Below are 25,007 nucleotides of genomic sequence, written 5' to 3'. Positions count from 1 at the left end.
GTTTTGCTCCCCCCCCCCCCCCCCAGCCCAGCAGCCCCGGCGGGAGCTCAGGCCCGGGCTCGGTGGCTCAGGCCCGCTGCAGCCCGGACGCCTTTTCGCAGGAGAGGTTTGCCCGGGGCGTCCTCCGCGGCCCTCGGACAAAGCTGCGCTTTATTTCGAAACTGTGTCTGAAGGTTAGGTGTAGGCTGGAGGCTCCTGGTCGGTATTTACCCGGCAGTTGCCGGGTTGCGGCGCCTGGCAGCGCAACAGTTTCTAATTGTATCCGACAACTATGGCTTCTCAGCCCGGCCTGCGAGGCCCGCTGGTTCCCGGCTCTGGACGGGGAGGGAGGCTTCGGGTGGCCCTCGGCCTGCAGGGGCCCGGCGGAGGCTCTGGAGTTGCAGCGAGGTCACCCGGAGGAGCCCAGAAGCCCCGCGGGGCGAGGAGGCCAGTTCTGGAGCCAGGTCCGCGCTGCTGGTGGCCAGGAGCCCCGCGGCGGGGAAGCAGCCGGGAAGGAGCAGCGTGGGGGGGGTTGGTGTGTAGCCTCTGCTACGTGTTTCTGGTCCTGCTGCTCAGGGGCGGAGGTTCACTCAGTTACTCCTGTTCCCTTAGGAGGTGCTGCTCATTGCAGGGGGAGGGCAGTGCCGGCGGAGCATCCCCCCCCAGTTTCCTTACTTCTGCCTTGAAACCATTAAATAGGGAAGAACTTCTGTGGCGAGGGTGACGAGGGGCACACGGCAGGGCTTTGCACTGGGGTGTCCCCAGCGTCGGCCTTAGTGAAAGGTGCGCCTGGGCAGGTGGGCGGGCAGGCAGCCGGTCAGCAGCCGTGATCGCCGGGCTGTGACTTGCCTGGAGTCTGAGGTGAACTCTGCCAGGACAGCGGGCAACAGAAGCCGTCAGGTGGAGCGTCCAGGGGCGCGGAGCCCTCCGGGAGCGGGCTGGAGGGCTGGGGGCGCACAGTCACCAGGCGCATCGGAGCTCGGTGGGTCAGTCGACGGGCGAGCCCCTGGGCGGCCGGTCCGTGCAGCGGGCTCCCCGCCGGTCTCCCGGTGCGCCCGTCCCTTCTGGTTTCGTCCCTGGTGACTGACTGCGAGGTTCCTCCGCAGAGCCGGTACAGGTTGGGCGGCTTTGGCAGAAACCAGCCCACACGAAGGCACGGTCAGGACACAGCCGGAGCCACGTGCGTGCGGCCCTGGGCAGGTCGGGCGGGTCCTGCGGCCCCTCGGGGATGGAGTCGGAGGCTTGTGGAAGAGCGGCTGGGATGCGGCCCCACTCAGTGCCACCTCGAGCTGCGGCCCGGCCCTCTGTTTGCTTTGGCCCTGGCATCCCCTCGGCTGCAGTTCTGACCTGTGTTTGCCTTGGCACAGGAGGGTGCGGCGGGCGCTCGTCCTTGGCCTCGCTGATTAAAACACGAGGGTAGAGCGTGCAGCTTGATTCCTCTCCCGGGAGCAGCTGTGGCGCAGACGTTGCTCTCTTTCCCTGTGGCCCAGTTCCCGTGGGACCCGTGTCCTCGGGGGATTTCGTGGCGGGTGAAGGGGAAAGGAGCAGAAAGCCTTCCCCTGAGAACTGGTCCTCAGACCCCCCGGGCATGGGCTGCAGGCAGCAGGCACACCTGGCTGTCGGGGCAGCCTGGGGAATTGCCTAGGCGAGGGGAAGGGGGGGGCATTTACTGCTCAGAATGAAGCCCACACTGCAGCCCTCTTGGGGGAGACCCTGGACGCCCCGCATGCGGGAGAGGGGCTTCCCAGCAGCTGATCTTGACCCTAGAGGTTCTGGAAAGTGACTGCTAGGTTGATGTTTTTCTCACGGTCTGTGTCCCAGGAAAAGCCCTGGCTCCCAAGCGACCTGATGACCTCTGAGGGTGGCCGCTCGGGAGCGTTCTCTAGGAATATAGCCCGTGTGGGAGCTGGGGGGCAACCTGAGGAGAAGAGGGCCCTAGGAAAGCCTCGGGTGTTCACGGTGTCATGGCCCTTGGGCCTGGGTCAGCACGGCCAGGCTGGTCACCAGAGGTGGTCCTCACTCTGCAGGTTTGTGGGGAAGCCGGCCTGGCCATGGTGTGGCCCCTGGTGAAGTGGTGGGGCCAGTGGGTTTCTCCGCCCAGAGGGAGTCAGGCTCGCCACCTCCGGTAGGGCTGGTGCAAGGTAGGCGTTGGCCGCTGGCAGGAGGCAGCCCACTGGGGCAGGTGAGAGGCCCCTGCTGGCTTTTCGATCGAGGCCTGGCTGGCCATCCCCAGCCCACTATCTGCCACACCACCCACTCTCCCAGGTGGCCAGTGGGCAGCGGTGGGAAGCATAGGGCCTCCAAGCCCTCTGCTGCTGACCTCAGACCCCCTTCACCCTCGCCCACGCCTGGGCAGTCATGGCAAACTATTGACAAGCCATCAGAAGCGGGCGTTGGGAGCGGACAGAGCTCAGCAGGCTGCCAGTGGAGGTGGTGAAGTTGACTCTCTTGCAGGCACTTCCTTGGCAACGGAAATGCCTTCTGGGCGGAGCAGACCCAGTGCCTGCTTTGCTAAGGAGGCAAGGAGTCACAGCACGGCGCCCAGCCCCACGTGTGCATGTGAGCGTGTGCTTGTGTGTGCATGAATGTGAGAGTGTGCATATGTGCTTGAGTACATGTGTGTGCACATGCACGAGGACACGTGTGGGAGCTGTGTTCGCTCGCATGTGTGAACATGTGCATGTGTGTGGGTGTGCATATGTAAACATGAGAGCACGTGTGTGTGTGCTCGAGTGCATGTGTGTATACAAGTGTGTGGGGGGGAGGTGCTTTGCTTTGCTTCACAGGTATTTCCGGGGATGTTCCATTGAGGGACCGTCTTCTGAAAAAACGGTGGGGCTCGCGGTCCCTGCGTGGGCTGCTTGTGTGTCCCCCCTCGAGTGTGCTGCGTGGCGGCCGCCTTTCCCGGCAGCGGTGCCCCTCTCATCCGCTCTCTGGAGTAGCCAGGGCAGCCCAGGGCAGTTTCCCTGCTGCACTGAGGTCCAGGCGGACAGGTTTTAGCAGCTCCTGTGCTCAGGCCACTTCCCAGAGAGGCTGGGCTGCACAGCGCCGGACCCTTGTTGGCTCACATGGCGGCAGGTGCCAGTGTCTGCAGGTGAAGGTCACGGCGGCTCGGAGCACTGGCCCGGGCAGTGGTCTGCGCAGCACTGGCTGGGTCTGGAGGGTCCTGCCTTGAGCCTGTGCGCTGTGCTGGGGACGTCGGTTGGCTCCTGTGCTGAGTCCTGTATGCATGGCCTCATTTGTCCCTAAACCCGCTCCACTCGGGTCCAGGGTGTCCCGGCTGGATGGGGAGCCGCGTGCTGTGAATCGGCCCGTCCCGGGGGCTGAGCCTGCCCAAGCCCGGCCTCTGGCTTCCAGACCTGCCGCTTCTCCCCGAGTCCCACCAGCTTCGGGCAAGAGTTTTAGCTTCAGCGCCGCTGTTTTCTCACTAGTGGCTAAATGGGACAGTGGAATGCTTCCTGGGCTAGTGGCGGTTCTGGTTATTAGCTGTAAGAATGGTAAGGTCGGGGCAGACGGGGGAGGCCCAGGCCCGGGCCCTGCTGTTGACTTGGGTGACGAGCGCCTGTGTCCTAGTCCGTGTGACAGCCCGCCCAGCAGGGAGGAGTGGAGGGGGGGCAGGTCCGAGGCCAGCGCCCTGCTTGCTCACCGGGCGTTTCTCATCTGGAGGGAGCCCAGCCCCTGGACTCAGGCTGCAGCTGCCTGGGGACGGGCACGGGTCAGTGGCCTTGGAATGTTCTGACCAGCCGGTCAGCAGTAACCAGGTCTGGCTTTGTTGTCAGTGTTGAGAACAGGACCAGGGGTCAGGCCTCCACATGGCAGGTGGGGACGGCCCAGGCCCTGGTCAGCTCGGGCTGCAGGACGAGCCCTTCGGGCCAGGTGGTTGGACAGCAGACACTCATTTCTCAGACTGGGGCTCTCTCCTGGGCTTGCAGATGGCCGTCTCCTTCCTGTCCTCACGGCCATCCTGCTGTGTGCGTCTGTGTCCTGGTCTCTTCTTCTCACAGGGACAGTGTCACAGGGGAGGGACGCCACCATGTGGAACAGGGGCCACCCTGGGGACATCATCTCGGTTACCCCTGTAAAGACTCTATTTCCAAAATAGTCACTTTTTGAAGTGTGGGGTTAGGTCTTCAACACATGAAAATCTAGGGGACAAGTTCAGCCCCCAACACCCATGGCCGTCACCCCCCCTAAGGTGAGCAGGCTGGTACTGTGGGGGTCATCTGGGTGCTGTCGGAATTGCAGTGACCTGCCTGTTTCTAGGCCGCTGGTGTTTCAGGCCCTGAGGGGTCCCCCCCACCTTCAGTCAAACACCAGCCCTCAGTGTGTGACAATACAGGTCTCTTAGGGCTTCCTGAGATCCCATCCTGTGAGCAGCTGGCGGGAACAGGGCCCCAGTGTAGCCTGACCACAGGCAGAAAGTGAATGGAACACACGTGTCCTTGGGGCAGCCTGAGTGGCCGGGACACGAGCGGCCCAGGACCGCACACTGGAAGGTGTCTGCAGTCCCTCGAGGGCCCTGCCCCTGGCTCTGGATGGGCAGGACAGGCCTCTCGGACAGGAAGGAAGTGGCTGGGCCGGTGGGGCCCGTGTCTGGACCTTGCTGCTCTTGGCTTCTGGTCTGATGGGGTTTGCCTGGTTCCTGTAGGGGCGGCTCACAGCAGGACAGACCCTGCCCAGCACCCTCGGGCCCCACGCCACGGTAGGATGGGATACCCACCCTTCAGCTCCTCCCTGATGTCACTAGGGCACCGTGGCAGACATGAGATGTCATTTTATTATGATGTTGGCAACTTCTTGGGAAGCTGAGGAGGCCGAGACCCCAGCCCCTCTAGGGAGACCCTTGGCCTCTGAGCAGCATGTGGCTGCTTCCCTCCGGGCCCCCCCTCCCACTCGCTGGGGGCGGGCCCAGCCCTCCCTGCTCCCATTGCTAGTGCAGGGTTCCTTTGCAAAGTGCTTTCGCATCCCTCCTCTGGAGGCTGCCTGTGGCCCTGGCCCTTGACCCCAGCTGGAGGCGTCAGGCTGAGGCCGTGAGAGTGGGGGGGTCCTTGCGGCCCAGGGGGGCTTGTGGTCTATGGGTGGGGCTCATGGCCCCTGGGAGAGCCTGGTGGAGAATGTGGGGAGGGGAGCCTGGTGCTGTTGAAAGCGTTGTCAGCCCACTTGATTTGTCCCTGGCTTTAACCAAATGAAACCCAGCTCAAGATCTGCCTCCTCCAAGAAGCCCCCCAGCACCTACTGAGCTCCTGGAGTTGGTTTTACTCCTTTAAGAAAGGTTCCCAGGGCAGACGTCCCAGGTTTTAGAGAGGGACAGACTGCACTCTGCCCAGAGCCCCAGCTAATTGATGCCCATGGGGATTGGGGGGAGGCCGCAGTGACAGGTGGCCAGGGATTGGCCCTCCTGGAGAAGGGGGGCTTGGAGCAGGACCCCACCTCAACCTCACCCCATTCTGCTGTGGCTGAAACGTGGCTCCTTGGGGAGCCGCAGGCAGGTGGAGCTACCTGGTGGCACCTGGTCCTGTCCTGCAGCCTTGGTGGCCCGACGGCTGTGCTGGAGCCTGTGGGGGGGGATGAGCCACTGTGCTGCCAGCCCAGGGCGAAGCAGGCACTGGCACAGCCCCGTAACCACCCCACTTTGTCCGTCGGTACAGTGGGGCCGCGACGCAGACTGACTGGGAGAGGATTCGGGGTGACGGAGGCGGGGCGCAGAGGCCACCGCTCCGGCTCCTGCGTGTGGGGCTGGAGAGGAGGCAGGAGGCGCGCCCTCCCTTCCGTCCGCGGCACAGAAACTTTGTTCTTTGTTTGCGGCGGCCCTGCCAGGAAGTGGCTGGAGAGGGGCCCTGGCCGGAGCCGGGAGGGAGCAGAGCCCGAGGCGGCCGGGCCGCTGGGGGAGGCCCTGCAGAGCCCCTTCTTGGTCTCCCGAGTTGGAGACGTGTGTCCCACTGCCCTTGTCCTTGCTGTCGGGCAGACGCGTGACCCGTGACCCGTGAAAATCAAAATGGCTATCACCGTCCAGGGAGTCACCAGAGCGGGCCACGCAGGAAGGCCTTGTGGGTTCACAGCCTATGGGGTGTGGGGGACCCATGGCCACCTGGGCCCTGGGGCGGCCCCTCCCGTTGTCAGCAGGGTGGGAACAGATCCGGGGGTTTCGACTGCAGGCACAGGTGCTGGAGTGTGAAGGTGCTGGTCGTGGCCCACGTAGGGTTCGGTCCTGGCCTGGGGAGCTGCTTCGGAGCGTGGGGTCCCACGACACTTCGGTGCACCCCGTGGCTCTCCGGGGCCCCCGAGTTTCATGACAGGGGTGAGGCGTGAACCTTGAGGCCCTGGGCGCCCACAGCCCGCAGACGGGGCCGGCTTGTGGTTTGCTGGGGCCCTGCCTGAGGTCGGCTGCACAGAGCGCCGCTGCTCCTCTGCCAGGACCCGAGGGTCCCGGCCTTGCTTTTGTTCCGGTTCCCTTCGGTGCCCATAACAAAGAGGTTCTCCCTCCCCTTCCCAAGTGAACAGCCAGGGCACGTGCTGGGGAGGGTGTTCGCATGTTTGGATCTTGGCTCTCTCTGAGCAGAGAGTTCCCCCAAAAATACAGTTGTCCCATCGCTTCTGAGAATGTAGTGTGGTGATGGGGCCACAGGCCCTCCTCTGAGAGATGGTGGGGGCTCCTGGCATTCCTGCCCCTCGACGCAGGCGGCTGCAGGGCCTGGTTCGGGGGGGCGGGCAGGGGGGGCAGGCACCCCTCTCCAGGTCTCTGAGCATGGTCTGGGCCCACCTTGAATCCAAATGCGTCTGCGTGAGTCCTCGAATAGCTAGGGACTTGGGCAAGAGAGGACACCCCACTGGAGGGACTCGGTCCTTCCTGGGCCACCCAGGCCCCTCCCAACAAAGTTGTGCGGATTTAGGAAATCTCTGAGGCAGGCAGGTGACGCCACGACCGCCCGCCCCAGGAAGGGTGGCCCTTCGGGTCAGGGATTGGGCGGCCACACCCTGAGCTGGAAGGCAGAGCTGACCCTTCCACAGGGAAGGAGACTCCTCTGGGCGTCAGCCTCCAGGAGGCAGCCACACCTGTGTGACCAGCCCCCGTGTCCTGGCCACCCGCCCCTCCTCGCGGGGCGAGGGCCTTGCCCTGCACAGGTGCCCGTCCTGCCTGCTTGCTCCCACATTCATTGTGCGTGAGCTCAGCGCTGAGCTGAGGAAGTGAAACCTGGCGCTGTCCCCAGGTGTCACTGGGGGGGTGTGGGCGGGCCGTCACGGTGACCTCCGTGGTTGGCCTGGGCAGCTGGTGGACTGTTTCCTGCCATCACTCAGGGAGGTAATGGAGCTCAGAGGACAAGCTGGGCGGGGCCAGGGTGGGGGTGCGGTGCTGCCCAGGAACCTGGGGGGGCAAGGTCTTGGAGCTCAGCTCGCCGGGGCCTGTGAGTGCAGGTCCTCGAACCTCACCCTCTGGGACAGCGTCTCAGACCCGCGCCTGTCACTGCAGGGAGAAAGGTGCTGAGATTGTGCACACACACACACACACTAGCACCCATATGTACACTGGTGCACACACATGCACATACTTGAGCACACACGTGCACACGCTGGAATGCCGGCCTCGGGATGGGACCCGCCTTCCTAGGCTTGTGCCTTTCTGTCCAAACCCTGGCGGTTTCTCTACCGACAGGTCCACACGGCTGCTGAGCCGCGAGGCCCAGAGCTCTCCGGCCACACGTTAACCTGGCTCAGAGTCCTCCCGGATGCCCACCTGCCCATTACATGACATCCCCACCCCGAGTCCTCACTCCCTACACATGATGTGTCTGGACTCTGGGTTCCCCACTGCAGGGTCCAGTCCCCAAACCAATGACCTGCGTCCTGTCCCCCCCACCCACGCCCCATCGGTCCACCGTGCTCAGGACACGTGGGCACTGCCTCCACGGCACCTTCACCTCTTAGGTGACTGAGCAGTTCCAACAAGTCCCCACACCTGCCCTTGCCCTTGGCTGCAATCTGGACCTCGCAGCCAGAGGGGATCTTCCAGAAATGCCCTGGGACCGCCTGGCTGTCTGCGAGGCGGGGGCTCTGGCCCATCACGGCACTGCTCCCTGCCCCCTCGCCTGGCACTGGATTACACTGTCGCCCTGGAGCGCCCAGCGGGCCCTGGCTCCGGGCCTTTGCCCTGCCCCTGCCTGCCGGCGGCTTCCCTCTCCCTATGACATGCCCAGGCGCCTGCTGCCCGCCTCAGCTGAGAGCTCCTTTCCCCACCCCCACGTGAGCTGGGAGCCCCTTGGGGACGGGACTTCATCTCTGGGGCCACTGCTCTTGCCCCGTGTGCCTCAGCCCTGGTGATCACGCGGCAGGTGGTCCAGGAGCTGAGGTCCAGCTTGCGCTGGGGGCTTGGCTGTGCGTTTCCTCCCTGGGGTCCCCGCATGCTGTAGGGCCCGGTGGGTGCCCCGGGCTGACGCTCCTGCCAAACTCAGGGCGGGTAGATGGAGGCAGGAGCCAGGTAGCGGGTTTTCTAGAGCCAGGTCCCGCTGCCCTTCTGGGTGACCGTTGTGCTGGTCACACTGGTCACACTGGTTGAGGGGCACTAGCAGCAGGGGACAGAAGGGCATTGCCTGGGCCGTGGCCTCTGTTCAGGGGCCTCGGGCTTCCCTTCCGTGCCTTTCCTCAGCCTCAGGAACGATGGGGCGCAGGTGGTAACAACGGCCCTGAAGACAGGACGTGGCCGAGACGGGGTGTCTTTGACGGGGTGTCTCTCCCGCGTGGCTGGTGGGGTTGGCTGTCGGCAGTCGGTGCAGATTCCCCGGGAGAAGGCGCTTGGCTCCGGTTGTGTGTGCCTGTGTTTATGCCTTGTAATTAAAACATCTATTTGGCCTTTGAGTGGAAATCTAATTTCTTCAGTCTAAGATCTAAGAACTGCTGATATTGGCACCGAGACGTCAGTCCACGGCGCACAGCTCTGGAGCCGGCGGGTTACTCATAGCGGGCACGTGCGGGTCGGCCGTGGGGTGCTAATCAGAGCTGCTGTTCGGTAATTGGCGTGTTGAGCGAGGATTTCGGTGGGGAGGACACCCTGTGGTGTCCTGAGAGTCAGCGTGTGGCCGGCGGGAGGGCCTCGCTCGGCTGACTCAGCCCTGCCAGACGACCCGGCATCTGAGCAGCCACGCGTCTGGGCTCCACTGTGTGCCACGCATGGCCCACGGCCCGCACGGCCCCACGGCCTGCTGAGGGGGCCACAGAGCCCGCCGCCGCGGGTTCTGTTCCTGTCCCCATTGTACAGATGCGAAAGGCTGTTTGCTCAAGGGCGTTCAAGGGCACAGGTGGGCTTGGGCAACTGGCTGTGGCCTCCCCGAGGCGATGTGCATCCTGCATTCGTCCCCATGGCTGGTCCCCGGCCACTGACACGCTCTCTCCTCTCTCCCAGACCATCATGGAGCAGTTCAACCCCAGCCTGCGGAACTTCATCGCCATGGGAAAGAACTACGAGAAGGCCCTGGCAGGTGAGGCGCGGGGCCGGCGCGGGGGCCGGTCTCACCTCCTCCCGGCTGGGCCTCATTTTCCTTGTGCACACGGGGTGGGAATCGGAAGTGTCAGGACGGTGCAGGCTGGCAGCTGCTTCCTTTTTTAGGGCCGTCTGTGGGGCACTTCTCAGCCCAGGCTCTTCCCTGTCGAGTGCGTGGCGTCCTGGCCAAGGCTTCGGCCTGCCTTTCCCTGGTCTATGTGCCTGCTCTGTGGTGTGAACCGCAGCTTTCCCTCCCGGTCCTTCCCGTCCCCACCTGGACCCCCGGCTCCCCAGGGGCCTGAGCAGAATCACAGGCTTCCTCCCTCCACCTGTTTCCCTGGACCATCCCCACCATCACCTCCGCTGCCCTCGGCCTCCCGGTGCCAGACCTGTGCCAAGTTCAGCCTGTTTCCACTGGTTTTGAGGAGCCCCCACCTCTGGGCTGCAGAACACGCTGTGTGAACCTGATTAAAAACCACCAAATAAAATCTGATAAGTGCCCAGTTACAAGCCCCTAACTGGGTTCTGTAGAATGGACTGGAGTTTGTAATTATCCGCTGGCAACGGGCCCCGGGGCCCTGGGCCGGCCCCTCCTCAGCTGAAGGGCACAGCCTGGGTCTCCACGGGCCCCCAGGAGGAAGTCGCCCCAGGCAGCAGATGCCGGGCACGAATTCAGCAGCCCCCAGCTTTCTGGATCCAGTGAGAAGCCAGGTCCACGTGTGACCCCCTGCCCACCCCCCACGGACAGCGGTGGCTTCAGCTTTGAACAGCACGACTCACTTCCAACCATGAGTCTGCTCCCAGACCAGAGACAGATGGGGGACAGAGCTCTCCCAGGTTGGCCAGGACCCTTGATTAGCTGGCTCTCGACCGGCCGGGTTCCAGGCTTCTCTGAGTCTTTGTCTCATGAGGGGCGCTCAGTCCCCCCAACCCCTGGTTCCCTTGCTGGGAGTGGCTCCTGCACTAGGACTCGGTGGCTCTGCACCCAAACGCACCTGTGTTCTCAGGTGGGGCGAGACCAGAGGAGCATCAGCCCCAGGCCCAGGGTCAGGTCCAGCCCGGACTGGAGCCTGTCTCGTCCCGGGGACGGCTGGCTGCGCCCCGCGGGCCGCAGGTCTGCTGACCCCAGAGGGAACTAACCTCCCCCCTCCTCTCCAGGTGTCACCTACGCTGCCAAAGGCTATTTCGACGCGCTCGTGAAGATGGGAGAGCTGGCCAGCGAGAGCCAGGGCTCCAAAGAACTCGGTAAGACCCCCTGACGGCGCCAGGTGTGCCCGGCAGGTCTGGAGGCTGGTCTTTCTTGGAGGTGGGGTCAGCTTTTTCTTGTCAGATGGGGAAAGATTTTCTAAAACGACGGTACTCTCCGAGCTGGCGAGGGCTGTGAGGAGCACGCCCTCCGGAAGGGTCACCGGGCAGGTGGCTTGTCCCTGAGGCGCCCTGCCCGGGGTGGGGGGCGGCGCAGATTCACGGTGCAGGTTCAGGGCAAACGTGAGTGGCTGTAGAGGCGGCTGTGGAACGCGTTGGGCTCAGGTGGCGTTTCTGGTGTAAACATGAGCGACGGACGGGCTGGCGGGGCCCACGGCTGCGACAGGTCCCCACGGGCCTGCAAACCCCGTGAGACATGGTGGAGAGATCTCGGGGAAGTCATGGGCTCCGCTGAGTTGCCGGGTCTGGGGGCAGCTTCCGTCTCACCCGTGGTGGCTTCTGGCCGAGCCCTCGGGTGGGGACAAAAGAGGACTGTCAGCCAGAGGGTCAGCTCCCGTCCGGCTATCACTGCCCCTGGCGCTTCTCACCCGTCCTGCACCAGGAGTCGGGTCTGTGTCCTGTGGGGTTTGCAGTGGCCCCGGCCGCTCCCTTGTTTGGGGACATGGAGGCCCAGTGCCGTTGCCAGCAGGCCTGCCAGTGTGTCCTGTGTCCACAGATACACAGTGGGACCTGCCTGGGCTGGAGGTGGGGTCAGAGCAGGAGGCAGAGGGAGTGGCCGGGGCCAGACTCCTCCTGCAGGCCGGGGGGGGGGGGGGGTTTCTCTCAGGGATGGGGGGCCTTCCTCCGGGCTCGGGGAGGTCCTGCTGCTCTCTGGCTCTCGCCCCTCATGGATGCAGAGCTGCCCCAGCCTGGCAGCCCCCTGAGTGCATGGAGGGGCCTAGGGGCTGGTGGCCAGGCCTTCAGGCTCAGCCTGGGGGTGGAGGGGACATTTGGTGGACGCAGGTCTGGGCTCCTTTGTGGTAAACGGGGCCGTGGGCCAGCTGGCTCCAGACTCAGAGGCCGCACGTGGTCCCCACCCGGCGCTCCTGGGCCTCACGCCTGCAGCCTTGGTCTGGGCCCTGGGGGTGCGGAGCCGGGTGTGGGTGTGAGTCCGAGTGCTCGCACACAGCCCCTGCTGTCTGTGTCGGGCACTTGTTGGGGTTGATTCCATGTGGCTGAGGGAGACGTGTGCTGGAGCCCTGGGCCTGCCACCTCCCTGGGGTCACCCGCACAGAAGGGCCAGGCCTGCCCTGGGGAAGACGGGGTCCCGTGTAGCCCGCAGTCCCGCCGCCGTGAGGCTCCAGAGCTTCCTGCTGACAGAGTCCCCTGGGGTCGCTGCTGCCACAGGCCCGGCGGGCAGGATGTCGGCTTGCGGCTGGTGCCTGCTGCACCGGGAGGGCAGCGGGGGGGCGCGGGGGAGACGCCCGTCGCTGCCCTGGCCTCGCGTTTCTGAGGCCCCTCCTGTCGTGCGTGTCGGTGCTTCACTCCTTTTCATGGCTGGACGCGCCCCGTGTGGACCGTGCGTTACTTGCTGACCGACGCCGGAGGCCACTTCCTACAGGCGGCCTGAGCACCCGCGGGCTCTGGTACCGTGTTGGGGGAGGGGTTCCCGGAGCCAGCTCCCCGCAGACACCCAGGGACGGTTAAGTCTGGAGCAACCAGAAGTTACACGGGGGCTTCTGACGCGGGGGGCAGCGCCCATGGGAACCCCACGGGGCTCACGGGTCCACTGTCCAGTGTGTAGGTGACGGCAGGGGTCCTGGCCCAGCTGAGAGGCCCACCGCAGGCTGATCGCTGTGCTCGCAGCGTCCCTGTGGGCCGTCGTGGGCGCCTCGTCTGACGGGGACGGTGTGACCAGCCTGACGCATTCGTGTGCGCAGACGCCATGGTGGTGACGGCTGCATCGCCCCGGAGTTCCTGGGCCCCCGAGAAACCCCTCTGCCGTCGCCCCTCTGTACCCCGCCCCAGGCCGCCACCGGTGTGCTTTCTGAGCAGGGATTAGGACGGAGGTGGAGCTGAACCTCCCTGCAGGCGGCCCCTCTGTTACTCCCACCGTCCCGATTTGTCTCCCGTGGAGCCGTTCCCCTCCTGCGGCCCCTCCTGCGGCCCCTCCTGCGGCCCGGCCCGGGGCTGCTCTGTCCTGGTCATTTTCTCCTCTGCAGACCCCACCCCAGGGCGGAGCTAGAGGGGCGACGTCCCTGCTGTCTGGGGTGAGGAGGGCCCTCAGGAGTGGCGGGGTGGCTCCCGGGGAGGGGAGCTCCCCCCGGGGCTCGGAGGCGACCCTCGCTGACCCACTTGGCCTCGACGCCCAGCAACGTGGGCTCGTCCGCCCTCCCCCGCAGACGTCCTGCCTGGGCCCCTCTGGGTGTGGCCGAGGGGTCAGGGGCCTCACTGACCCTCAGTGTCCTGTCCTGACCCCTCCCCTTCCCCGGTCCTTCCGGTGTTTTCTGTCCCGCTCCTTAGAGCGGCTCCTGCCGGCTGCCTGGGCTCCCCGCCCGCTTCCTGCTGGGCCCGGCGCTCCCGCAGGCTGGCCGGCGGCCGTGTACAGTCGGGGGCCCGCGTCTGGCAGTGGAGCGACTCCGGCGCGCAGTTCCCCGCGGTTTTCAAAGCCGCCCTGCGAGCTGCGAGCTGCGAGCTGCGAGCAGCCGGCGGCCCCGCGTCCGTCTCCTGTGGAGCAGCGAGTGCCGCTCGGCCTTTGGTCCCTCGGCCCGCACAGAGGCCGCCTCTCATCTTCTCGGGGACGTTCTTCCCGCGGCGGGCGGGCTCCCCCGCTCACTTTCACGAGCAGGCTGCGTGGCCGGAGTGCGCGCCGCCTGGGTCCCGAGTTCTGGAATCTTCCGCAGCCGAGCTCGTCCCCCGCCGGCAGCCGCAGCCCCCGAGGCGCCCCGGCCGTCTGCCCCGCGGGCTGATTCCGAGCCCCTTCCGCTCGCCGCCCGCACTCCGCTGGTCAGCCCGGGCCCAGGCTCCAGGCCAGTCCCCGCCGTATGCAGACCGTCCCGGCCTGGCGGCCAAGGAGGGGCTGATGGTCGGGGAGGGTGACCCGGGCCGGCCTGCTTGTCCGGGCACCGGCGGGGCTTGTGTCCCTCAGCCCACAGGCCAGGGATGGGGCCCCAGCTGTGCGGCCGGCGAGGGCCCGGCCTGGAGGCCGCAGGGCAGAGGGCCGCAGGCAGCGGATGGCCTCACCCGGCCAGCCCTCCTGTCCACCGGCAGCCTGGTGGGAGCACAGCGCGGAGCCAAGGATGTCTCCCGAATGTCCCGAGGTGGGCGCGGGTCGGGCGTGGGGGTCCCTTTCTCTGCCCCGAGGGAGGGCAGTCTCCTGGCTGCAGGAGCTGCTTGCACAGCTGGTGTTGGCATCCATCCCCGCCCTGGGCCTGCTCAGCAGTGGCCATGTCCCCTCCGGGCTTTCCCACTGTTGTGAGCTTTAAGCTTTGGGGCATTTTCATTCAGGCAGAAGCAGAGAGAACAGTGTAAAGAACTCAGGGTGTCCGTTACCCACCGGGCTCTGAGCTGGTCACGGGTCTCCTCCCACCTGTGCCCATCACTGTTCCCCCCAGTGTCCCCAACGTCACCGGCTTCTCCCGCTCCAGCCCCCGTCGGCTTGCACGGGGTGGGGCACTAGGGGCTGAGAGCACACGTCCCCCATCCAGGGTCCACTGCACTCAAGAATGGCCTGGCCCAGGGTCCCCCTCTGTGTTGTGCTTGCTGACTTCTCCCAGGGTTAGCTTCCGGGGTACCCTCTCCAGGGGGTGCTAGCTCCAGAGGTGCCAGCCATGGACACCACTCTAGTCCCTTGCGTGGGGGAGGGACACTGCACTGTCCCTGTGCCCCCAGGGTGCTGCACACCTGAGCCCACCCCACCTGCAGCCCGGCCCCGAGCTCTTCTCCCCCGTGACTGTGCAGAGCCAGCTGGGCCTGAGCCTGTGGGAGGCGGAGGCCCAAGTCCCAAGGCACCTGGGCTCCTGGCACACGGTGCCAACGTGGGCAGGTGTGCAGGAGACTCGGGCGCTCTGTGCTGGAATCAGGCGTGCAGGAGGCGGGCCACGTTGCCCGCCCCTTGGCCCTCCCTGGGTTTGCAGAGGCTGAGGTTACACAGCCTTCTGGAATGTTCTGCACTCTTCAGGAAGGCGGCATTGTCGGTGCTGTGACCAGGGCACAGCCTCCCCTGAACCCTTTGTCTCATCCATGCGGGTCGAAGTCTGCCCTGGCCGGAGCTTCTGCCCGGAGCCTGCCCCTGGTGTCGTCCGTCTGTGCGGCTGGGGCCGGCGGCCGTGGTGTTCGGTCCACCCCGTCTCCCCCGGCCCTGTTGTGTTCTCTGCCTTTGAAGAGGCCGCCTGTTTGTGACCCGGGCATGTGCGTGCTTGCTGGGTGCTGGCACCCTGCACCCGTGAGAGCGGCGGGGCTCTGTTGGGCTCGGCCTCGGGGCGGGTGCTCGCTGGCAGGAGGCTGCTCCCCTGAGCCTGAAACCGGGCTGGGCTTGGCCACTGAGTCACTGGATTGAGGTGTGGCCTGAACACCCCCTGGCAGTTGGCTGCCGTCCACCTGGTTCCCCAAGTGAGGAAGGGAGGCCAGCGTTCCCAGGCGGCCTCAGAGATTCGCCCTGTGGGACTGGGGCCTTCCTCTCGTCCCTGCAGCCACCAGCCGACCCTCCCAGAGGCGCAGGGAGCCCGTCCCCGTGTCGCTGAAACACAGGACTGGCAGACAGGGACCCCCTGCTGCCTGACCCCGGGGCCTGTGGGACCGTTGCTGGAGCCTCCTTTAGGCTGCAGGGGCTCTGAGGTGGCGCCACCCGCTGCTTGCTTGGTCGAGCGGCCCACCTGCCCGCCCTGAGCCGGGCAGAGCCGTCCAGCCCCCGTCTGGCCGGGACAACGGTCTGTGATGTGCAGCTGGACCCCTGCAGGTGGAGCCGTGTTGATTTCACCCCCGGGCGGCCTGACTCGGCCTCCGCCTCGCCCAACCCCCAGGTCACGTTGGGGCCACGGGCCTTGGCGGCAGACGGCGTCCCCGTGGCGGACCTGGAGCAGGACTTCTTGCCTGCAACCTGCCTTTACCTTCCCTCCCCAGCCAATAAAGCCACGCCTTTCCCCGATGTCCCCCCCCCAGCATAGGACAGGGAGGAGGGGTGCCCCTGAGACAACCACCAGAAGTGGTCTCCAAAACCTCAAGGAGAGAGGCCATGCTGTCCTGCCTTCCTCGGCCTGTCCATCTGTCGGGGCCTGACCCAGGCGGGGTTTTGTGGAGGCTCTGTCCTCGTGCTTAGCTCGGTGTGGGCACTAAGTAGGCTGCAGCCAGCCGGGGGGGGCAGTGGGGACACCTTCACCCTTCCTGGGCTGCATTCACTTGTCCCAGTGGCAGCGAGGAGCTGGGCGCAGGGAGGGGCAGGGGGCTGGGTGTCCCGGGTAGGGGTGCCCCTCTCAGGCCTCCCGCATGCCCGCCCTGCCCAGCACTCTGTGTGCCAGATCAAGCCTGTGTCCCGGGGGATTAATACACATCCTAATTGGATCCGCCGTGTTCTCGCAGGGGCCCTGGTGGTATCAGGAGTGAAGGCTCAGCGTGTGTGCAGGTCCCTGGGCGTCCGGGGCCTGCTGGGGGCAGGAATGTTGGTGGGGACGGCGGTGCATGGCTGGGCCTCGTCCCGAGGACAAGCTGGTGACGGCAGGGCCACTCCCTGAGACCGGGGTTCCTGCCTGGGGGGAGGCGAGGGGCTGTCAGCCCTGGGTCCAAGCCGGGGCTGCGTGGGGGCTGCGAGGACCTGGCCCGGGGCCTCTGCCCTCCGCTCGTTCGGCTCTGAGAGGGAAGGTGGGACAGTCCCGTCCTGCACGTAGCGGGAGGCGGAGGAGGCCCTTTGAAGCCACCCCAGCCCCGCCCTGCGACTGCGCAGGCCTGAGCGCCAGTGGGTCTCGAGGACCACGACCCAGGGGCAGGGGCGGCCTGAGGCGATGCCGAGATCCCAGCAGACGCCCAGGTGCAGCCGACGCGGGTCCAGGGCCTGAGCTGGGGCAGGTGGGGTGGAGGTTCCTCGGGAAGGGCCAGGGAAGGCAGCCGGTCTGGACGGACGGGGAGGGGCCCCGCTTGCGGCCAGCCGTTCCCCCCCTCGGTCCCGAAGCCCCCGGCCACCAGGCCCTGACTGTTGACTCAACGTGGGCGCAGAGGGGCCTCCCCGGCCTGTTCTGAGGGGATTGCTGTCGGCTGTCGTCGCCGTGGCAACACAGCCATCGGTTTTTCTCTGGGTCCCCCTCTCCCATTTTTCACCTTTTTGTAGGTGGGAAAAGACCCCTGCTTGCTTCTCCCGGGAAGGAGCTGGTGGCCCCGAGGCCAGCGGGGAGGACGGGGCTGGGAGCAGACCCCGGGCAGGCCTCCCGCCCCTGCGGCCCGGCTGCCTGTCTCCCTGTAACGAGAGCTCTGAATCCCTGCCTTGTTCAGGTCCATGCTAATTAGCTCTCCGAGGTGCCTTTTCCACTCGGGAAGTCTCCGGAATAATTGAGCATTTGGACGTTTGCTTCAGAAGGTTCCGGAAGGTGACATGCGCACCCAGCCAAGTCTGGCAGCCACCCCTCGGCTCAGAGCCCTCTGCTGCCAGCAGGGAGCAGGGGCCCCGGCTGCCCCTGGGGAGAGGTGCCCGAGTGGGGCTTGGTGCCCTTGGTGGTCACCAGGGACCAAAAGGAACACCGTGGCCACTCAGCAGGGATGGTGGGTTCCCCCGAAAATGTTGATTCTACTTGTTTCAGGGGCTTAGGAAGCAGCGCTCGGGTAACAGGATGCTGGGTCGTCAGAGAAGAGAGACGAGCCGGGGTGAGACCCGGGGTGCCCTGCGTGCACAGGCGGTGAGGGTGCCCAGGACACTGTGTGGCTGGCATGAGGGGGCTCAGCGGCCCTCGCCGTGTCAGGAACGCTGCGCCGGGAAGGCCCAGGGTCCTTGCACTTTTGTCAGTGGGCTGGGCACGGACTGGGGGCTGTGCCGTGACCCCCGCTACTGCATTTCAGGTGGATTGACGAAAAAGTGTGTGCTCGCCGACACGCGTACGTACGCTTCAGAAAAGCAGCAGGGCGCACGTGGCAACAGGAGGGCGCCCAGGCGGTGCCCGTGGCCTTGGCGGGGCAGTGCCCCCCGCTGGAAGGCTGTGCTGGGAGCAGACCGCGCTCTGCCTCCTCTGAGCCCCAGAGAAGGGCGCAGGTGACTCAGCCCTTTGATCACCTGGAGCCTTTGATGGGAACCTTGGGGTGTGGCTGCCACAGGCCTCAGACCCACCCCAAAGCCTCTGCGCCAGCGTTCGGCCCTGGGGCCCCGCCTGGTGTCTTGTCCAGTTCACGTGGGAGGCAGGTCTGCACCAGGCTAAGGCCCGGAGAGGCAGGGAGAAGGGCCTCCGATCACCTCCCTCCACCCCCCGCCCGCTTCTGACCTCCGTCCAGGCGTCCAGGCCCACGGACGGGCCGCAGTCCTTCCTGATCCTGCCAGTCCCACGGCTCTTTTATTTTTTTTAATTCCAATCCTAGGTTTATTCACCACAATCCTTTTACTCTATGCAACAAAGTATGAACACGCTATCTGAAATGCTGCAAAGTTACAAAAAGCCACAAAACGGAGAATTTATAGTCCTGACTGTAGAATAAAAGCCAGAAAAGCAATGGACACGTTGTCACGGTGACCCCAAAGGGGGGCAGGGTTTGCCATGAATGACCCTGCAGGGCGAGTGCTCGGCTTGCTCACCAGTTTCAGAGAAGGGAGTGTGGGTGCGTGTGCGGAGCGACTGTGAAAACAGCCCAGGGCAGTAACTCGCATGGGACTTTCGACCCTAAGGTCTGCGGACTCAGCGGGGAGCAGAGCCGGGCTGGGGGAGCGGCAGCTGGGAAAACCTGAAAACACGTCTTGTGAAGACTGTGCCCGTGGAGTGCAGGGTCAGGGGGAGGTAAAACACTCCTAAGGTGAGCAGGTTATCGCTTCACCAGGACAGTAAACGTGCCCACCGCGTGCTGGAACGCCGCTCAGCCTCGGCAGGGCGGGAGACCGGCCGCGGCCACCACGTGCACACGACCGTCGAAACCTGCTCGGGAAGGAGCTGACCCCCAGGCCACGCAGCGGGGATTCCACTTACGTGAGGGCCCGGACCGGGGAAGCCCACAGGCAGGCGGCAGTCACCGGTTGCCAGGGCCTCGGGAGCACCGGCTCTTTTTGGAACATTCTGGAGTCGGGTGGGGGTGGCTGCTCGCACTGTGAGTGCTCTCGAGGGGCACACCGGGCCTGGGCTCCAGCAGCTCCAGCGTCTGTGCCCACTGCAAGGCCGGCCAGGCCCGCCTGCCCGTTGCCCAGGGCTGGGCTCCCACTGCAGGGGACAAGGGCTCCAGCCAGCCTCCCGAGGTCACCCGACCTCTGCTGCTGCAGCCCCACGTCACAGTTGTTTGCAACAAAGGTGGTGGTAGCCACCCAAGACAGCCCGTGTCCCGCAGACATTCTGTGCACATTGCAGTCACCACAGTGCGCTGTGCCGGGGGGAGGACGGCCCGCCCCTCGTGGCCTGTGTGTGTGTGTGTGCATGCGCATCTGGGCGTGGACACGCCTGTGTGCATGTGTGTGTGCATGTGCCTGTGTGTGTGCATGTGTGTGTGCGCCTATGTGTGTGTATGTGCCTGTGTGTGTGCATGTGCCTGTGTGTATGTGCCTGTGTGTGTGCGTGTGTGTGCATGTGCCTGTGTGTGTGCCTATGTGTGTGCATGTGCCTGTGTGTGTGCATGTGCCTGTGTGTATGTGCATGTGCCTGTGTGTGTGCCTGTGTGTGTGCCTGTGTGTGTATGTGCCTGTGTGTGTGTATGTGCCTGTGTGTGCATGTGCCTGTGTGTGTGTATGTGCCTGTGTGTGTATGTGCCTGTGTGTGTGTATGTGCCTGTGTGTGTATGTGCCTGTGTGTGTATGTGCGTGTGTATGTGCCTGTGTGTGTGCCTGTGTGTGTATGTGCCTGTGTGTGTGCATGTGCCTGTGTGTGTATGTGCCTGTGTGTGTGTATGTGCCTGTGTGTGTGTATGTGCCTGTGTGTGTGTATGTGCCTGTGTGTGTATGTGCCTGTGTGTGTATGTGCCTGTGTGTGTATGTGCCTGTGTGTGTGCATGTGCCTGTGTGTGTATGTGCCTGTGTGTGTATGTGCCTGTGTGTGTATGTGCCTGTGTGTATGTGCCTGTGTGTGTGCCTGTGTGTGTATGTGCCTGTGTGTGTGCATGTGCCTGTGTGTGTATGTGCCTGTGTGTGTGTATGTGCCTGTGTGTGTATGTGCCTGTGTGTGTATGTGCCTGTGTGTGTATGTGCCTGTGTGTGTATGTGCCTGTGTGTGTATGTGCCTGTGTGTGTGCCTGTGTGTGTGCATGTGCCTGTGTGTGTGCATGTGCCTGTGTGTGTGTATGTGCCTGTGTGTGTATGTGCCTGTGTGTGTGTGTGCCTGTGTGTGTGTGTGCCTGTGTGCCTGTGTGTGTATGTGCCTGTGTGTGTGCATGTGCCTGTGTGTGTGTATGTGCCTGTGTGTGTGTATGTGCCTGTGTGTGTGTGTGCCTGTGTGTGTGTATGTGCCTGTGTGTGTGTATGTGCCTGTGTGTGTGTATGTGCCTGTGTGTGTATGTGCCTGTGTGTGTATGTGCGTGTGTGTGTGCCTGTGTGTGTGCCTGTGTGTGTATGTGCCTGTGTGTGTGCATGTGCCTGTGTGTGTGCATGTGCCTGTGTGTGTGTATGTGCCTGTGTGTGTGTATGTGCCTGTGTGTGTGTATGTGCCTGTGTGTGTATGTGCCTGTGTGTGTATGTGCGTGTGTGTGTGCCTGTGTGTGTGCCTGTGTGTGTATGTGCCTGTGTGTGTATGTGCCTGTGTGTGCGTGTGCCTGTGTGTGCGTGTGCCTGTGTGTGCGTGTGCCTGTGTGTGTGCCTGTGTGTGTGCCTGTGTGTGTATGTGCCTGTGTGTGTGCATGTGCCTGTGTGTGTGTATGTGCCTGTGTGTGTGTGTGTGCATGTGCCTGTGTGTGTGTGCATGTGCCTGTGTGTATGTGCCTGTGTGTGTGCCTGTGTGTGTGTGTGCATGTGCCTGTGTGTGTGTGTATGGTTGCCCCGGCCTCTGCTTTTCCGTTAGGGGAGGGCGTTGCCACGTGGATTGAGTTTCACTCCCAACCTGAAAATGAAAGGCCATGTTTGAGGTTCCCGAGGGCCCCCAGGCTGAGAGTGTGCCGGGGGGTGACTCACCGCTGACCTGGCCGCTCGACTCGCAGGGTAAACACTGGGTGGGGTGGGGGCCGAGGCCGCCCGGCTGTCGGAGCCTCCTGGCTCTGAGCCCCTGGTGCAGCCACTCTGGGAGGCTGCGCCCGAGCTGCTGTTTTAAAACTGGCTTTCTGAGTTTCGGACTCAGCTGTGCTGTGGGCCCGAGGGTGGGGCTCCGGCTGGTTGGGGTACTGCCGTGTGCCTGAGCGTGTCCACGGTGCCCGTGTAGCGGCCTCGGGTACTCTGTTGGCATCGGGAACTCTCTCTCTCAAGGGTTTGCTACTCACGATTCTTGACTTTTTCTAACGTTCTGAACTAGTAGTGAACGTGTAATCCTGGGGCCTGTGTGGCTGCTGGCGTGCACCCTGCCCGGTGGGGCCTTGGCTGGGCCGCATGTGACCGTCACCGCCGCTTGCTTTGCGTCTTAGTTACGGATTTGTTATCCCTCACAAGGGTCATGGGGTCACAGGGCTGGCGGGTGTGTGAGGGCTCTGCCCTGGGGCCACGTGGCACCGCCAACCCCTGGCCTCAGTGTAACCAAGTCCCAGAGCCTGCAGCCCCGAGGGCTGGGAGGGGGACCCAGAGCCGAGTCTCAGGAACACAGACGGGGCTCCAGGCGGTTTCCTGATCCCAGAGCCTCAGCGGTCACCCTGGGAAGTTTACAGGCTCTGAAAAGCAGGGAGAGGCAGGGGCCTGGGTCTGTCCTGGGCTCTTGGTCTGACCCGAGTGCCTGGGTTTCCTGCGTGCCCAGTTCTCTCAGCAGCTTGGAGCAGCGGCCCAGTTACGCCCTGGGCAGTGCCCAGGAGCCTCAGCCCCCCGGGGGGTGCTGACAGGGCGGGGGGCTGAGGAGAGCGCTCTGGGGTCCCCTCCCCGCTGGGCCTGTACCAGGCAGGGCAAGGTGGTGGCAGCCTGGTCTCGTCTTCCGGGCTGTCCTGGGCCACACCCACGTCTGTTTGTCCCAGTGGCTTCCTTTCCGCCAAGGACTGGAACTGGGCTCCTTCGTGTCTCCTCCGGCCCATGTCTGTACTCGGCCGGCTCCCTGACACCTTGAGTCACAGGGTCAGGATGGGGAGGGTCAGGGACCAGCCAGGGTGGAGTGGGGGTGGGGTCGGGGACAGGAGAAGCGAATGAGGCTGGGTCTTCTCCTGCTGGGGCTGGTCAGCCTTGGCTCGGCCCCTCAGCAGGTGGTGGACCACACGTGGTTACAGTTCCATCCTGGCTGCAGGAAACCAGGGCAGAGCCAGGGTCTAGTCCCAGCTGCCAGGTGACGGTCTGAGGTCCCTGGAAGCTCTCTCGTCCCTTCCTCTCCTTCAGCTGAAATCTGTGCAGCCAGACTTTCAGGAACGTGGCCCAGTGGTGTCGAGAGCGAGAGTAACTCGGGCCCCGACAGTGGGTGGGGGCCTGGACGGCTGCAGCCACTCTTGGGGGACCTCTGACAGCCCAGGGCCTCCAGGAGGCAGAGCCGTTGGCCTGCAGGGTGGGTGCCTGTCCCACTGTTCAGGGGGCAGCTGGTGGGCTCAGGGCTGTGCCGATGGGCAGAGATCCTTCTACAGGCCGCTGGTCACGGTCGGTGCTCCAGGTACCCACGGCCATCAGGGCGAACACAGTGTCAGCAGCCAGTGGAAGGGCCAGATGACTAGGAGAAGCTGGACCTCCCAGAACCCAGCCGTGCTTCAGAGAGGGGACGTGACCCCTCTTCGGAGGCATGGGGTCATCTCTGGGGTGGGGTGTGGTCTTGGAGAGGGCATTGCCATCCCATTAGGGCTTCCTGCAGGGTCCCAGGAGCGTGGCCTCGTTGGGGGCTGGAGATGTTCCTTGTGGCTGCCTCCAAAAAGACCCTGTGGGTCACGTGATCCCGGGGGCCAGGCCAAGAGCAGGGGAGGGACATCCTGGCGCGGGCAGCACTCAGAGACAGGACACGCCAGGGAGTGGCTGCCCTCGAGGAACATCTCAAGGTGGGCATCTGGCTGTGTCCACAGCACATGCTGTGCCTGCCAGAGAAAATGATCCTCAGCAAATATTTGCAGATCAAACGAATGCGGCCGAGACCGTGTTCCAGACCCCCTGACCACAGCCGTTTGGGGGGGGCGGGTCCTCCACACCCACACTCCCTCACGTCCAGGCTGGAAGTAGCCTCCAGGTGACCACTGCACCTTTGTGCGGACACCTTCCCGCAAATGTGGGAGAGCGTGCCAGGGTCCTGAGAGACCGGCTGGTGCCCTGGGTCCCCGGAGGCGCTCAGGGTGCCCATCACGGGTTGCCTGCCAGCTGGTGGCCCCTCGGGCCTGGTGCCCCACTTCTCAGCCACAGTAGGATGACAGGGACGTCGACTGAGTCCTGACCTAACCGTTTTCCTTTCCTGCCGTCCTGTGTCCAGGAGATGTTCTCTTCCAGATGGCCGAAGTCCACAGGCAGATCCAGAACCAGCTGGAAGAAATGGTGAGTCCAGCTGCCCAGCATGGCCTGGGTCGGGGCAGACGGGCCTGCGGGAGGCCAGGGAGGCTGGACATGGGCTTCTGCTCCCTCCTCCCAGAGACTTCTGGCTCCGAGGGGCCCACCCGTCCCTGCAGGGTGGTCGGCTCCCAGATCAGCCGGGCCCCTCTCCCCCTTGGGGATGCCCCTGCTCCTTCCCCAGGGGGGGCCCTGCCTCCATCTCCCCCCCTCGGGGTGCTCCCGCCCGCACGTCGGGACTGACCGACGCGTGTTCTGTCCCGGTGCAGCTGAAGTCCTTTCACAATGAGCTGCTCACACAGCTGGAGCAGAAGGTGGAGCTGGACTCCAGGTACCTGAGTGTAAGTAGCCCCACCCGCTCCTGCCTGTTGGTGTTTGTGTCCTTCCCTCCCTCTAAGAGGTTCCCGATTTCTCTGAGCCCCCATCCAGGGGTCCCCCCACCCCGACATTCCTGCCCGTTCAGACAGAACCAGTCCTGCGGGTGACCCGCGTGCCCGGCTCCCCTGAACCCGCCTCCGGGCTGCTTTTAGTGAGAAAGGGGCAGGATGTCACTCTCCGTGGAGCCCACCCAGGCTCCCTGTCCCGCGGTGGCTCCACCGCGCCCCTCATGCCCACCCACTTCCGGAGCCAGGCTCTGCTGGCGTTTGTGACGCGAGTCGGGGGCTGGGAACGCCGAGGCTTGTGTGGGCCTCTGTCCCCGAGCCGGGGGGCTCATCGGCCGCTCTGTGTCCTGTCCTGTGTGCGCCAGGCCGCGCTGAAGAAGTACCAGACGGAGCAGAGGAGCAAAGGGGACGCGCTGGACAAGTGCCAGGCCGAGCTGAAGAAGCTGCGTAAGAAGAGCCAGGGCAGCAAAAACCCCCAGAAGTACTCGGACAAGGAGCTGCAGGTAGGACCCCGCCCGTCCGCGGGCGCTGGGCTCCAGCTGGAGCGACAGTGGGGCGCTCGAAAGCTCTCCACCGAAAGAGCAGAGACCCACGTGGTCTGTACCCGCCCCCTCGCGCTCCGGCCTCGGCGGTGACCCCAGACTGTTTTAATCACCGCCTGCCCGTCCGCCTGGGCCCAGGCCTCTGGGCATGCAGCCTCTCAGCTGCCCTGCCGTGCGGGGCAGATGGCACTGGAGGGCGAGGGAGGGCAGCCTGTGTCCTGTCTCAGCTTCCCGCCCAGCGTCGGGCGTTGTGCGCCAAGTGGGGCAAGGATTCAGGACAGTGGGACCCCTGGTGGGCACGGCCCCATACACTTGACTCAGCACGGCCCAGCAGGTGACACAGACCAGGCCCAGGACACCTGCTCGCTAAGGTCACGTGTAACTCCGATAAGGAGGGAAAAGAAAACAGGGCACTGGCTTGTTAGTAAAGAAAATAGGAAAACAGCTCCCGGCCGGTCAGGAATGGCAGCTTCTGGGAAGCACCCTGGGGTGGGTGTGGGTGTGACACTCGGGTGAGCCTCACCTCTCGGAGCCCCACCCTTCCTCCTGTCAGGTGGGCAAGCCTGGAGGCACACCGCACACACCTGCCCGCTGCTGACGGCGTGTGTGCACGTGTGAGCGCCTGTGTGTGTGCGTGTGTGTGCGTGTGTGTGTGTGCGTGTGGTGCCAGGACTCTGCTGCCCACGAGAGCCTCGGGCCTCGCCCTAGGGACT

General features: G+C 64.7%; 1 protein-coding gene across 7 annotated transcripts in view; it reads left to right on the top strand.

Moving 5' to 3' along the window:
* The window catches only part of BAIAP2 (BAR/IMD domain containing adaptor protein 2), a 46,385-nt gene that overhangs the window by 829 nt on the left and 20,549 nt on the right, over window positions 1–25,007 (top strand). For all 7 annotated transcript variants that reach the window (XR_014000564.1, XM_081162607.1, XM_081162604.1 and 4 more), the window contains exons 2-6: window positions 9,374–9,449; window positions 10,610–10,696; window positions 23,296–23,357; window positions 23,639–23,710; window positions 24,118–24,255. Coding sequence is in view for 6 of the 7 variants with exons in the window: in XM_081162607.1 (XP_081018733.1) it covers window positions 9,374–9,449; window positions 10,610–10,696; window positions 23,296–23,357; window positions 23,639–23,710; window positions 24,118–24,255 (435 nt within the window). In the remaining variant the exon portion in view is untranslated. The remainder of the gene's footprint in view (window positions 1–9,373; window positions 9,450–10,609; window positions 10,697–23,295; window positions 23,358–23,638; window positions 23,711–24,117; window positions 24,256–25,007) is intronic.

Source organism: Miniopterus schreibersii (assembly GCF_964146895.1).
Source record: "Miniopterus schreibersii genome assembly, chromosome: 16".
Taxonomy (NCBI): Eukaryota; Metazoa; Chordata; class Mammalia; order Chiroptera; family Miniopteridae; genus Miniopterus; species Miniopterus schreibersii.
This window is presented reverse-complemented; position numbering and strand designations above follow the sequence as displayed.